Source organism: Pistacia vera, unplaced genomic scaffold (assembly GCF_008641045.1).
Source record: "Pistacia vera cultivar Batoury unplaced genomic scaffold, PisVer_v2 Contig510, whole genome shotgun sequence".
Classification (NCBI taxonomy): domain Eukaryota; kingdom Viridiplantae; phylum Streptophyta; class Magnoliopsida; order Sapindales; family Anacardiaceae; genus Pistacia; species Pistacia vera.
This window is the reverse complement of record NW_022196347.1, coordinates 27,907-43,307: the sequence shown is the minus strand read 5'-3', so window position 1 is coordinate 43,307 and position 15,401 is coordinate 27,907. Positions and strand designations below refer to the sequence as shown.

The 15,401-nt window shown below is 35.8% G+C and overlaps 3 protein-coding genes and 1 pseudogene across 3 annotated transcripts; 1 reads left to right on the top strand and 3 right to left on the bottom strand.

Annotated features, from left to right (window-relative positions):
• Window positions 1–1,138: 1,138 nt before the first annotated feature.
• Window positions 1,139–3,539, bottom strand: LOC116106263 (trans-resveratrol di-O-methyltransferase-like). The gene is made up of 2 exons (XM_031392605.1): window positions 1,663–3,539; window positions 1,139–1,574 (listed from the first exon to the last, which is right to left on the bottom strand). Exons 1-2 carry the CDS (start codon window positions 2,431–2,433, stop codon window positions 1,272–1,274), a joined length of 1,074 nt encoding a protein of 357 aa, XP_031248465.1. The 5' UTR covers window positions 2,434–3,539; the 3' UTR covers window positions 1,139–1,271.
• Window positions 3,540–3,767: 228 nt separating this feature from the next.
• LOC116106261 (trans-resveratrol di-O-methyltransferase-like) lies at window positions 3,768–5,155 on the bottom strand. Its single transcript, XM_031392604.1, has 2 exons — window positions 4,317–5,155; window positions 3,768–4,216 (listed from the first exon to the last, which is right to left on the bottom strand). The coding sequence occupies exons 1-2, from the start codon at window positions 5,088–5,090 to the stop codon at window positions 3,914–3,916; spliced, it is 1,077 nt and encodes a 358-aa protein (XP_031248464.1). The 5' UTR covers window positions 5,091–5,155; the 3' UTR covers window positions 3,768–3,913.
• A 1,656-nt stretch (window positions 5,156–6,811) lies between these two features.
• On the bottom strand, window positions 6,812–8,212 carry LOC116106271 (annotated as a pseudogene).
• Window positions 8,213–9,901: 1,689 nt separating this feature from the next.
• LOC116106269 (OPA3-like protein) lies at window positions 9,902–13,808 on the top strand. The gene is made up of 4 exons (XM_031392612.1): window positions 9,902–10,223; window positions 10,782–10,916; window positions 12,052–12,138; window positions 13,499–13,808. Exons 1-4 carry the CDS (start codon window positions 10,095–10,097, stop codon window positions 13,721–13,723), a joined length of 576 nt encoding a protein of 191 aa, XP_031248472.1. The 5' UTR covers window positions 9,902–10,094; the 3' UTR covers window positions 13,724–13,808.
• Window positions 13,809–15,401: the final 1,593 nt, after the last annotated feature.

Sequence of the window (15,401 nt, the reverse complement as noted above, 5' to 3'; positions counted from 1 at the left end):
GAATTGCAGTTTAGATCAATTGTAATCCCTTTATTTTCGCTCTTTCCTTTATACAAACCTTGTATATAACCCCCCTGAAATGATGGAAAAAGGGTTACAAAATTTTGACAGAATTCTCATTGCAATCTCTTACAGCAAATACAAAAAGCAGTGGACGTAGACTTAAGAGTTTACCTCGTCAAACCACTTTGAAAACTCTCATTGCCATTTACTTTATTGCATTCAATATTTGTCAATCACTGATTATCCGTAATCACGCGCACATCCATTCCGATCCCGCTAAGGTCGATCAGAATTCTCTGGTTAGTGCAGATTTCTGTATCAACACTTGGTATTATAGGATACCAGCAAGCTCCCTTTGACTCGGGCCAGTCTTATGGGGGACTGGCATGGGGACTGACCGCCCTACCTGTGGTGCTTATGGCGCAGCACCTTTTGGGAACCCACCACGTAAAGATGGGGCTCTGCGCTGCCAAGTGTATAAGGAAATAAAGTTGCACCTAGGCTATCAACTATAGCTTTTGGCGTAGTGGTAAGTGCTTGATCCTATAACTGGTATCAAAGAGTCCTAGGGTAGTTGCAGTGGGGAGATTATTGGTATTATGGGGTGCCAGCAAGCTTACTACCATACATATGTATATATATATGAAAGATTTCTCATTCCAAGTTTGACAGTTCCAAAATGAGCTAGGAGTCCTAACCGACCATTTTGATGGCTAAGTTATAGATGTTGCATCATACATGACTACAAATTAATTACTTGCTTTTGTTGAAGTTCTAATCTGGTTATATATGTTGACCATAAGTGTCCACTGTTGATGAGACATCTGATATCAGTTATTGCTTAGAATTTGGGCTCAAAAAACCATTGCTTAGCTTTAGCCATTGAGCCAATTACTTTAGTAGCATTCAAGGTTAATTGATCTTCAACCAGTTCAGTCTTTTCACATGTTCGTTAATCTTTCCAGGTTTCTCAATTGACCTGAAACGCATTTTTAATTCAACTGGATAGTCTGGATTCAAGGTTAAAGTACTGTATGTTTAACACAAGTAATTATGTTCTTATAAGTAATTTCCTTAATTCATAACACGCAGAACAGCAAAGGAAATCACACACTCTATGAAGTTGTTATGAGAATTGAGAAAAGAAAACAAAATTCGATTTTAATATTCAAGTCACCATTGCAAGCAAGGTATTGCATCAAGCTTATTGTACATTATTCATTTGACAATCATCTGAAGCTTACAAAACACGGAGACAAGTGCACTTCTCAAGGATAAACCTCAATGATAGATTTTAACTCACTTGTAGCTGTAATTTTGTAGTGACTAAAACCGGAATCCAAGAACAGCTTTTCCCAGTCCTTCTCCTTTCTCTCTTTTCCACTACACATAACCATCATCGTGATGTCCATAAAGAGCTTTGTTTTGGTTCTATCGTGTTCTTCTTTCTTGTCATCGATCACCATGTCTATGATAATAAGCTTTCCTCCCTTACCTTTACTTGCAATAGCTTCTCTGCTACGCTTCAAAATCTTTACACAGTCCTCATCACTCCAATTATGCAAAACTGACTGTAAATGTAATGGTCATCGATTGTCAGCACTAAAACATTAAAGACTAAGCAATATTCTAAACAACTAAAAGAGAAAAGTTGCATACCTTGATGACAATTGCATCTGCTGAAGGGATAGATTGAAACATGTCACCTGCAACAAATTTTAAGTTTTCACTCTCTGGCAAGTTAGTGACGACTTGTGGGAGATCCAAGACCGTGCATTTCAATTCAGGGAAGGCCTGAGAAATTTTCCTAGCCAGAGTTCCTGTGCCGCCTCCCACATCAACCAATGAATTCAGCCCCTGGAAAATTTCCTTATGATCTCTAATAACCAAGCTTGTTATCCGAGAATCACTGGCCATTAGTTCATTCATGCTGCTGCTAAATTCAAGGTTTTGCGTCGCAAGGTCCCAAAAGCTCATTCCATGGGCCGTCTCAAATGGTGTAAGATCATTTCCTTGAAACCAGTTCGCCAAGGAATGCCAAGGATTCACTAGCACAGGATCCAGCAGGGCTAGAACGACAGGCGATAAACTGGCAACATTATCTTTCACCAGGAGATTAGAAAATGGTGTGAGTATATACCCTTCTTGTTCTTGGTCTTCAACAATCTTGGTTGTTGCAAAGAAACCTGAGTGCTGCAATAGGCGCATGAGGCGCTGCAAGCAATCTGTTTTTGTTTGAGAAATTTGAAGTGCAGAAGCCAACTCTGAGAGATTAATGGGCTTGTTGTGGTTGTGGATTACATCAGGAATGCCTAATTGGACTGCACATTTCAGTGCCATGGAATCCATAAAATGACATACATGTTTGTATATCTGAGTCTGAGCTTGAAAAAACTCACTAGATCCGTGGCCTTGATTATTTGAATCCATGTTGTGAGGTTTGCTTCTATTGATGGGGGTTGATCCCTCAGTTTGTGCTTATATAGGTGAAAAGTTGAAATGGAAAATTTGTCTACGTAAGGAAATACATAACTGTATTATCCAAACGTGGCTGCTAAACTGGAATCATAAATAAAGCTTTTCTGATTGACCATAAATAAGTGCCGTCCAACCATTGGCTCTGGCTCTTTCATTAGTTAAAGAAAGAAGAAAATATGGCCTTGTCTTGCAAGGATTTCTGTTGACTCCAAATAAACAAATGATAATAAAATTTTATTGGTACACGGATGCAATGATATTCAATTCAGTTACATGATTTTCTCAGATGACGGCAGTTGAATTTTAATTTATGCTTTGCTTGGCTTGCAAATTTCAGTGGACATGACGGGAATACAATTCCTTTATGATGGCCTTACTGCTGAGGCATTGCTGACACCTGAAGATGTTGAATATATTTATTCAAAGTCTATCATATATCAAATATGATTATGTTTAAGAATAAAGCATATAAAAATGTTTAATCATGATAAATATAAAAATAATAAAATAAGAGTAAAGTAAAAGATATAAATCACCACTAGGTGATCGAATAGTCAACTAAGACTTTTGGGTGTATTATTCAAGAGGTCCTGAGTTTGATTTACCTCGGTCTCTAATAGGGGTGGCCACTGAAACTCTTACCCGGTCGATAGTTTCAGAGTCTTAGGGGATTAGTTGATGACCTCTTATAGGGGTGGTTATTGGAGTTCTTACTCGACTGGTAGTTCTAGTGTCCTAGGGTATTTATAGGAAACCATGACCTCCAAATCAATTAATATTACCATATTCCAATTGCCACATTCAAATATTGCAACCAAATTCAAATATTGCAACCATTTAAAACTTCTGCATAACTTTGGTCATAGACTATTGCACTTGTAAATTACCTAACCCACCATTTTTTACTTCAAATTTACTACCATTCATGCTTCTAAACCAGTCTGTCAAAGATTGTGAGCTACTTGCATGCCAAGCCATGTGAAAGTGGCTTCACATTTCAACATCAGGTGATTTCATGACTGAAAACAATTTTGCTCCTGGAATGTTGCCATCAGAGTGCAAGCATTCGAATTTCATGTAAGTATCCTTAATTTGGAAAATTTGTAAGCATAAAAGCATTTCTAGTGGAGACTGGATCATTTTCGTCGAAAAAGATGAGCTCTGTTTATCACAGTTGACCATAAAAACATGACTACACGAGGTCTTCTTTGAAGCTATAGCACCCTAGAGATATTGATTTTTCAGACTTAGAACAACACATGAGCACGAAGAGGGCTACTAGCAGATACTTCAAACAACAACAATATTTAATATAAAACAAATCCATTATTCAAAAACCCTCAAGTAACTGCTTGAATGTTAACAAAGCAGTTCAGCTATGAATGCTTTATTTAACATGTGATATTGAGCTTGGAACTCTGAATTGTTCTTTCTATGGATAGACTTCGATAATGGACCTTAAACCAAAGAAAGGTGTTATCTTGTAGCCACTAAATCCAGCTTCCAAGATTAGTCTTTCCCATTCTTTCTCATTTCTCTCCCTTCCAGTAACAACAACCATCATCAACATGTCGAAAAACAGCTTTGCTTCGGTTAATTCATGTTCATCTTTCTTTTCATCTATCACAATATCTATGATTATCACCTTTCCTCCTTTGCCTTTGCTTGCAGTAGCTTCTCTGCATTTCTTCAGCACCTTCACGCAATCTTCATCACCAAATGCATGAAAAACCAACTGCCAATCACTCATTAGAAAATTAAGTTAAAATATATTGTGTCTAACAACTGAATTCAGAATTTCAGATAGAATTTATCATTCTAGAGAAAATGCGTACCTTAAATAAGAAAGCGTCTGCAGGAGGGATGGACTGAAACATGTCGCCTCCCTTAAACTTCAAGTTCTTACTCTCTGGCAAGTTAGCAACAATATGTGGGAGGTCAAATACTGTGCAGTTCATGTGGGGGAATACTGCAGATATGATTCTGGAAAATGATCCTGTACCACCCCCTACATCAACCAATGAATCCAATCCTTCAAAAATTGGCTTACAGTCTTGAACAACCAAATTAACCATTTGAGAATCACTGGCCATTGCTTGACCAAAAAGGTTGTTAAATTCAGAGTTTTGTTCACCATAATCCCAAAAGTTGACCCCATGTGCACTTTCAAATGGTGTGAGTTCATTACCCCGGAACCAACCTCCTAAAGAATGCCATGAAGTTAAAAAAGCTGGATCAAGCATTGACAGGAGAAATGGTGACAAGCAATTGGACTCATCTTTGATTAGTAGCCTAGAAGAAGGGGTTAGAGCGTATGCTTCTTCTTCTTGATCGTTTTCGGTAAGTACCTTTGTTTTAGAAAAGAAGCCTGAGTGAACCAACAAGCGCATTAGCCGGTATACGTTGCCACTTTTTGCAGGGTGGACCTCCAGTGCTGTGACTAATTCAGGAAGTGTGATAGGCCGAGCATGCTTATAAATTATGCCTGGTATGCCCAGCTGAACTGCAGACTTAAGGGACATGGAACTTATGTAGTTGAATATATGCTTATACAAATGAGATTGAGCTCGAAATAACTTACTTCCTCCCTCACCATGCTTGGGATCCATACTTCTCCCGAATTTTTTCTACACTCTACTGGTGTAATGTCTTCAAAAAAATATCCAGATTAATTGCTTTTATAGTGGAAAGATTGTGATAAGACATTTTTCAACTTCATGTGTAGTGACCACAATAGGTGGATAACTTGCGTCTGGGAGCCAAACAGTACACAAATTCCACATCTAATAAGAGACTTTTAAAAGCTATGATGTAGACGGTCCTATCACTGAGGACCACGTGTTTCACTCTCACCCTTTGAAAGAAATTTTACTTTTGACTTTGAATATGGAGTTAGGTTATGGAACTTTACACTGACCAATAACTTGGATTTTGCATAATCTTGTCTCAACAGTGACACTCGCTTTGGGCGTAGTCAATATTGAAAATTCTAAATTATTTATGGATAGACTTTGAATATGGAGTTGGGTTATGGAACTTTACACTGACCAATAACTTGGATTTTGCATAATCTTGTCTCAACAGTGACACTCGATTTGGGCGTAGTCAATATTGAAAATTCTAAATTATTTATGGATAGACTTTGAATATGGAGTTGGGTTATGGAACTTTACACTGACCAATAACTTGGATTTTGCATAATCTTGTCTCAACAGTGACACTCGATTTGGGCGTCGTCAATATTGAAAATTCTAAATTATTTATGGATGATCGAGGGTACGTTTGGTTTATTATTTTGGATAAGATTTTGGGGATAGTATTGAGTTATTGGATAAGGGAGTATTACGAGGTAAATTTTAAAAATTTATGAAAAAGCCCTTAAGTTTACTAATTTAATTAAAGACCCTAATATATAAAATGACAAAAACACCTCCACTATCTGTAGTGCTAGATTCTAGCCACCACCACCAGAATCTGGCCAAAAAACTTCGTTACGACACAGACTGGTCGGACCTGTGCCGTAACGCGTCGTTATGACCTTTTCTGGCCAGATCTACCAACTGTTGTGGCTGCGATGGCTGGAAAAGGTTAAAACGATGGCCATCTTTGGCCGTCATTGACGGTCAATGACGGCCAGATCTGGCCATTACTGGCTATTTTCGGTGGCTGTGAGACTATTGTGATAGATTCCGGCTACCATCGGCGGTGGTTGCTGGAATCTGGTAGGTATTGGTGGGTGGGGGTGTTTTTGTTAGTTTTTAAACTTTTTTATGGGAGGTATTTAATGAAATTAATAAACTTATAGGGTCTCAAGAATTAAAAAAATAGACTAATATTTTGGGAATAACGTGCCAAACAACATTTAAAAAATAGTATTGGGAATATGGATAAAAACAATAAGCCAAACGCATTACAAGTTATTCGATAAAGACTCTTAAATATATTATTCAAAAGGTCATAAGTTCGAGTCCCTCTTCGATTATTAAAAAAACTAATTATTGGAGTTCTTACCTGATCAAGAGTCCCAAATCTAGAGGATTCGTTGAGATTATTAGTTCCAGAGTCTTGAGGATCAGTTGAGGTGTGCGTAACTTCATAAAAAAAAAAAAAAATTGAAAATTCTACTATCGTTTTGGTTAGTTTGAAAATTCATTATTAGTTTAAAAAAAGAAAATACACAATGACATAAACAAGGCTACAAGCAAATTCTACAAATAACAATAAAGTTCGAGAGAACAAATCCTCCATTATTAATCATTCAAGATAGTAAGAAATTTCAGGAATGAATTTTTTTAACATTCTTATCCATCGAGCTTGCAAACATTGAATTCTATGGATAGACTTCAATAAGGGATCTCAAACCAAACATGGGTGTTATCTTGTATTGACTAAAACCAGCCTCCAAAAATGGCCTTTCCCATTCTCTCCCTTCCAGTGACAAAAACCGTCGTCAACATGTCAAAGAAGAGCTTTGCATTCTGTTAATTCATGTTCATATTTCTTTTCATCTATCACAATATCTATGATTATAAACTTTACCTTTCCTTCTTTAGTTGCAATCGCTTCTCTGCATTTCTTTTAGTATCTTCAGGCAATCCTCATCACCGAAGGCATGAAACATCCACTGAAGAAAAAACTCGATAGAAAACTAAAACACTATTCATTGTCTACATATACATGATTTTGATGTTAATGTTCTGTCGTGGCATTGTTATAGAGCTCATTGAACAGTTTGCTTTATCACTTGCCTACGATTTGAATTGGTAAATAAAAGACGCAAACAGATTCAGCTTACTTCTAAACCTGAAATGAGATGTAGAATTCGACAAAGAAACTATCCCAATTTCAGGATTAAAAATTGTCATTGTTGGAGTAAGGACTTAAATAAGAAGGCGTCCGCTGGAGGGATTGATTGAAACATACCTCCTTCTATAAACTTTAAGTTCCTAGTCTCAGGCAAGTTAGCAACAACTTACGATCCTGGAAAACGATCCGGTTCCACCCCTCACATCAACCAATGAACCCAACCCTTCAAAAATTGGCTTACAGTCTTTGATAACCAAGTTTCCCATTTGAGAATCACTGGCCATACCTTGACCAAAAAGCTTGCTAAAATCAGGGTTTTGTTCCCCATAATCCTAGAAATTCATTCCATATGCTCTTTCAAACGCATTAAGTTCATTCCCTTGAAACCAATCGCCTAGAAAGTGCCATGGATCATCATTGACAGGACAAATGATATCAAGCAGTTGGACTCATCTTTGAGGAGTAATCCATGCTTTAAAAACAAGCCTATTGGCTGCCTGTATTTCTCAGCTTCCTTGCTTTCCCTCATTTATAGATACATGAATACAGAGGAGGTCACAAGAAGAGATTTTAGTGACCTACAAAAAATGTCTTAACTGATGGAAACAGAGGTGCTGACTTTGAACATATAAAATCTATGTCATAACTTTCACATCAAATACTTTTTCCTTGGCAATTAGTCTAGTAAAATTTATGATCTTGATGCATTAAACACAAAACAAAGCTTTGTACATTTCATTCTTACTCTTTCAACAAAAAAGTTATCAGACTTCAAAACCAGCCGGAACTATTTTAAAGTACCATTACTTTCTCTCCTTCCTTTCTGTAGTTGTCGACTGACTGACAGCTGGGCTCAATTCACAGTCATGGCATCATTTTAATCTTTTTTGATAGTATAATAATACTCAGTCTAAGTACTATCCATGATCAAACGTACTGAATAACTTTTATATGTATTGCTCTGTTATTTTTCTTGGCTTTTAGCAGTCGTATCATTCAGTTTGCTAACAATCACAAGGACAAGAATCCCAATGCCCTTTTAAAGCCTTACTGATAAATCAATCAATGTTAAATCTACCACATGGTCTTTTTTGCTGGTTTAGACTTGGGTTTCTGTTACCTATGTAAGCAGAGGAGAAATGGGGATATACAACCCAGGAGAAGAATATGCAGAAAAGGGTGGTTGGTTGCACAAAATCAAAAGATTATGAATATAGTAAAAATGAAGTTGGGTATCACCTATAATTGTGTCCATCAAACATCCATTCTCTTTGAAGAAAGATTATTGTATTTATGAATAGAAAGAACATTAATATTATTAATTAAAGGTTCATTATGTATCATGAATTTTGCATTACTCAAGAGAAGAAATTTAACCAAACTTTCTTTCACACAGCCATCCTGCTTGACTATGCATTAACAAAATAAAATAGGGTGATTCCAGAATGATAGCACTTTGATTTTCTAGGTTTCATGTCCCATTATTTGAACAGTCAAGTTCATCAGTATTAGCAAGACATGCATGTTTCTTTACTCATGACTTGATTGCAACTGTAGAGAAGATAGACATTCAATTACCATTTCTTATAATTTGACACAGTAGCAACATGAGAAGTTTTGTGCACCAAATGCAAGTCAGGCGTTAACCTCTAGCTTCATTCAATAATAAATTTTTGCTAGTTTTACATGACATAAAATGATCGATTATTCATCTAATATGCGAAGTGTTGTGAGTAGTTTCCTAACAGTTAGATTTGTGCCACGCATCCCTAAGGTATATTAAAGCTTGACGGCCAGGATCCTCCTACATATCATTCCATCAATGTTTGTCTCCCTCACAAGGTGATTACTGTCATAAACATTGATTATTATGTGTTCAAGTAACCTCATAACACTCACTCTCAACTATTGTCAAACGAACCAAGTATAAAAAAAGCTTACAACCTCCGCTTCAAGGGACGATTCCAGTTTATTAGTAAAGTTTAAGAGAAAAAGCAAACTTACCTATTTTAGAGAGTGTTCAGAGAAAATAGGTCGCAAGAGCTAAATGCCCTCTATCTAACTCGCGAACTTCTTTTTGTAACCTCATTCGACCTGTAACTTCCCCCAATAATAATATAATTGTGGATGTAGGTTTAGTTTCTACACCACCAAACCATTATAAAATTTCTTTTGTTCTTTACTTTATTATGTTGGTTTTATCGACTTTATACGTTATTAGTAACCATCACATGTATGTCTTATCTAACTCCTTTCAAGGTCGACTACGTATCTCTGATTGATATGAATTTTCGTATCAACACTAAGTGGTATGAATAATTGTATTAATGAAGATATAATTTAACGACTTAAAATAAATAAAATCCGTCTTAATTTAGATCATAGTTAGAACTTAGAACTGGTTTGAGTTGGTCATAGACAGGCTTGCCTCTGAACAAAATTTATCCTAATAAAAAGGTGAAAAATTCACACACTTTTAAACATCCATGGACTGTCCAATCAGACCACAGTCAACGCATTCCGCGGAATATCAGCCAATCATTACACGGTTAAAATCCACGTCATCCTGTTGCCATTCCAACAACTCTGCACCTTCCTACGTATTTACCAAAAATAAAAAAATGAACGTTCCCATTTCTCCGCACCCCGCAGCCTTCTGTTTTCTATGAAATAGTCTGTAATGACTCTTGTTCATCAAGAAATTGATCTGATAAGCAAGTCAAACCAGTGGCAATTATCAATTATAGAGTTGATTTTGTTTTCTCTCAATTAGTTCATCGATCGAATTCAAGAGAACAGAGGTAGTTATGGTTTTGCCTGTAATTAAATTGGGAACGCTAGTCTTAAAAACGCTGAGCAAACCGTTGGCAGCTAAGCTCAAACAACAGGCTGCTTTCCACCCTAGATTTCGTCAATTCATCATCGACATCGCTCAGGTAACTTCGCATTTTACTTATTCGTATGTGTGATGCTAATTGAAGTTCATGATCTCTTCTCATTCTGTGAAATTTGCTGGATTTTATATTGTTTCTTTATCTAGAATTATCTAGGTCAACTATTTTGACTTTTGTTGCATTGTAATTTGAACTGGCCAAGAGTTAATTTGAGTAATGCTATTTGTTAGCTTGACATTTGTTTGTTGATAGTTCAGTAATTCTTGAGCTATTATTGCGCATCGATATCATATTATGATAATTTAGGTATTTTAGTAAAGATTTGGTTGTTGACAAAGAGAGGCTAACTAGTTAAGTATCCATAGGTCTTAAATAATATGAGAGTTTTAGAGGTGGTTAGGACATGCAGCGTCATTTATAATTTCTGCAATTAATTTAGAATTGGTCTTTTAGCTGTTTCAGTGAAAAGCTGAGGATGTGATTAATTTAATTGATTCATATCATTTACTATATTCTTATTTCAAAAATGAATATGGTTATATAGAGTGTGAAGTGAAAAGAAATCAATTTTATGACTTGGTTATTACTTTTTGAAAACAGGCAAATCATCGAATCACAACAAGAATGCAAAGACGCATACATAGTCATGCAACTGATGTTGAGATACGTCCATTGAATGAGGAGAAAGCTGTTCAGGCTGCTGTAGACCTTATTGGGGAACTCTTTATCTTTTCAGTAAGTTTTGTTTTCCCTGCTACTCTTCTTGTTGTTTGTGGGCTTTTTAAGAGCTACTGTGTTTCTTTTTGTATTATCTGCTTTGACAATACACACCAAAAGACCAGAAGAAAAGAAAGAAAGTACTAATGGAAGCATGTGCTTAACAAGTAATGGAAGCATGTGCTTAACAAGTATGTCTTTCTGTTTCTGTGTAATTCAATAATCTTGTTTAACATTTGTGGTTCGTAGTCGCTATATCACTTTCAGGGGTTTGGATGGGGCATGGGAGGGTAGTTGCAGGGAAACGTATTTGTACTTGCAGTAGGACGTGTAGATGCTTTGACCATTCCACTGAGGTAAAGGAGCCTTATGGGTCTTTAAAATGGCATTGCATGTTATTTAGTAGTGGTAGAGAGTTCGGAAACCTGGAGTCATTAAAGAGTTTCTTAGTTTTTTCTTGGACAATGGCTCTTTCTTGCCCTAACATTTGAAGATGTGGTGAAGAGGAAAATGTTATTCTTAGTTTTTATTTGTGTAATTGGAGTGAGAAAAAGGTGGATCATGATCATCTTTCATCTTTTTTGTGTGCTTGCTATAAGAGGTTTGGTCCATTTCTATAAAAAAATTTGAATTCATCTGGTCATGCATGAGACGAGGGTGGAAATGTTGATGAATACATGGGAGTCTAAGATACGGGAAACTGGGTAAAGTCTTACTGCTTGGTGATCATTCTTTGTGTTTACTGTTTAGTTCTGGGCGGAAGGTATTCGGGAGTTTTTGAAAGTATCCAATACTTGGTTGTTGAGTTTAAACTAGATTTTGGGGATTCCTTTATCTAGTCCTCCAATTCCTGTAGTTTCAGTAAACTAATTTCTTAATTCTGGCATGTCATGCACTGTTATTCCGTAGTGCCTGCAGGTCGGCAATTAGCTGATTTATATAACTTTAGAGTGTCTTGGTGCCTTTAAATGTTATCACTATTACAGTGGAAATCAACACAACTTTGTGTCCTGTTACTAGCGTGAAGTGGGTGGTTTTGTGGTTTTATGACATGGGATAGTGATTGTATATATATGTTAATTTCTCTAAAAGGCAAATGAACTTGAATTGATTGTTTGTGAATCATGAGACACCCAATTTTCTGTGCATATAGGTTGCAGGCGCTGCTGTGATCTTTGAGGTGCATAGAAGTGCTAGATCAGAGGCAAGAAAGGAGGAAATCCGTAAACAAGAGCTGGAGGTAACTTATGTATAATTTTTCTATATATCATGATGTTCTTTTCATTTCTTGTGGAAATCTTCACTTGCTATATTTCCTTTAGTGTTATGGTACTGACACAAAAGTTCCTTGATAAAATTCTTGAATGTTGTGTCACCATATGGGCCTTGTTTAGTACTTCTGTTCTAAATGTATATTAACTTTTGATAGATATGAAGACAACCTCTTCCCAGTTTCTATTATTTTGATAATGAATCATGATTTTTTACTTCCTTTTGCTATTAAAGCTAACTCTAAGAACTGGACATAGTTTTCCAAATTAATGAGAGCGTGGATATTATATCCCTTTGATTAAATGTAGTTCCTTGCTGAATTAGGGATCATTGATTATGTATATACTATTCTCTGCTTTCAAAGTTCATTCAAAAGGAACGAGAGTGATGAACTTTGTGACTCTGAATAGCTTTATTTTCAATTGGATAGTTCTTGCCAAAATTTGCTGACTAGAAAATACTGCAAACTTGAAGTAACTTTGCTGTCTCATTTTTCTTGTATGAAATGGCACTCATTGTCATATCACAACTGTTTAAAATTCCCACTACATGTTATGTTGCTTCCCTTTTAGAGCCAAACGACTGTGGGTACCTGCATACAGATGTATTCTGCACATTGCATATCACCTGAGAAACCTAATAAGCTCTTTATGACTAAACTGGTTCTGAGGTTGAGATATTTTTATATAAATGGTTTAAGATTGGAGAAATAAGGTTGGTTTCGTCATAATAAAAAGGATTCCTTTGATGCTTAACCAAAAAGATAAGGTTCTTCAGATAAGACCTGTGAGATATTTTAGTTTAAAAACAGAATAAATTCTTATGTTCCCCACTACTTTCATCTCTACTTTCTTTTTGGGGTGGAGCTGGGAAACACTACGTCGAATTGCATTTCTAATGCACTAAGAAAGTGCGTTGTTTATGATATCAAATTCTCAGTCTATAGGTGTACAATGGAAAGAAAGTTTTTATTTTCCTGAAATAATATAAAATAAAATAAAGTAAATTCACTGTTTTATTTGGTGATCCTGAAATAATATAAAATAAAATAAAATAAAGTAAATTCACTGTTTCATTTGATGATGATTGATATGTAAATCTACATCTCACTTGTTGTCAGCTTCCTGGGTTCCAACAAAAGATACATTATAACTTAATTGTTTAAGAAAGAGGGCCATTTGTATTTTAACATGATTTTGGTTTTGGTTGTGGAGCATTCATGGTAACTTTTGTATGTATTGGAGCAGCTAGTTGCTGCCTTCCAGCCTGAGTTTCTTAGACAGAAAATTAATTATCTGTTTGTTAAGCCCAGTTATTCTCTTTCTTAGGCATTGAGGCAAAGAGACGAAAATTTATCAAGGGAAGTGGAACTTCTGAGGCAAAAACTTGAAGAATTGGAGCAGCTTGCCAGGGCACGAGGTCTCAGTGGTATTTTCAGCTTTAAACCCGCTAACACAGAGGTTGGGAAGTTGGATAAACAAGCTAACACAGAAGTTGGGAAGTTGGATAAACAAGCTAACACAGAAGTTGGGAAGTTGGTTAAGCAAGCTTGATTAAATAACAAGAATTGACTAATAAATCCCAATTTGGCAAATCAATTTTTAATTTACTCAAAGGTTTTTCCTTCGCAGGGGATTCCTTGCATTCTTTTCACAATTTTATCAATTTTGTGATCCTTTTTTTGTTTCAACTGTGCCATTCATATACAAATACGATATTGAAGATGGAGTTTTTTGTCATATTGCTTGAAAGTAAAATGTAGAGAATACATATATGTATACGCTGTTAAATGAGGTATGCTTTATTATCGTGGCGGACAAGGTATGCTGTATGCTGGAATTATTACAAGTGAGAGATCAAAACAAATACATGAATTATTTGCAGCTTGAGCAGCTGACAAACACACACGGCATGAATGCACATACACGTCCGTTGGAGCACTAAGGGTGGAGTGCAATGGCTGCTGTTGTTTCTGTTTATGTCAAAAAATTCATGCAGTTTAGTAGATTATGGTAATCATTTTGGTTAAAGATTTTGAGGGTAAGTGTTGAGTTTGCTTTATACAGCCGTGTTCGTCGTTGGTTGGTATAGTACTGGTCCTTTTCCATTTTTTGTTCGAGAGTGAGGAAAGGGCGCAGGCGGTTTGGAGTTTTGTCATCTTTACTTTTTGACTCCAAAATGGCTAATCTTTCTGTTTAAATAATTGCAAGCTTGAAGTGTTAACCACTTCTTTGCCGATTCTTTAATCTAATAAAAGTCAATATTGTTTGTTAAGACCTAGGAAATCAGGCTCCAATCAGCGGCTATTTTCCTAGTCATTTTCTATTAGGTGATTGCCATAAATCAGGTTCCATAAGAACCCGCATCCTGATAAATACATCTTTGTTTTGACTTCACCTCAGAATATTGGGTAATAGCAGGTGGGTAAACTTTTTTCACTAATTTTATCTCATAAATGCAATATGACAGTTTATAATGGATCTCGCCAACTTAAAAATAGGTTTCATCTGACTAATTTTAAGTTGTCACATTATATTTCTAAGAAAAAGTTAGTGGAAAGAGTTTGTCAACCTATTTTTATTGTAGAAAATTTTAGAATACTGTTATGAAAGTATAGGAAAGCTAAAAATTAGTAGAATTTGTAGCCAAAGAAAATAAAGTTTATCTTTTCCCACATGCAATTTTCGTGTGATGCTTTTTCATTTTGTTGGGAGATCGAACAAAATCTAGGTGATTTCACCATAAAGGTGATTATCAGCAAATATCCCCCTTGATATCGTATTGATTTTGGGTATTAAATTATAAAATTAAAAAAAAAAGATGCTGCTTATCTTGAACAGTGATCATTCTCTAAAGCTCTTTGGAGTTAGGATCACAAAGAGGCATCAAGATAGGAATCTTGTGGATGGTAGTGGAAGTGCCCCTTTATACCTTTCTTCCTCAACTTCTCTTTCATTTACCTTACAAAAAGCGGTTGTCATTTTTCTTTTTTCTTTTTGGTAAGAGCAAAAAAAGCCTTCTTTACAATTGGGTATTGCCTTTTTTATTCGTATAGTTGTTAAGTGGCCAAATTATGATTCACCATCCTAACATCCCATTCCTAACTTAGGTTTGCCATCAAAACGTTATATTCTATTATTATAAAAAGATTGACTAAATGACTGCTTGTCAAACAACTTATATACTCTCTGTTTATATATATATATATATATATATATATATATATATTTC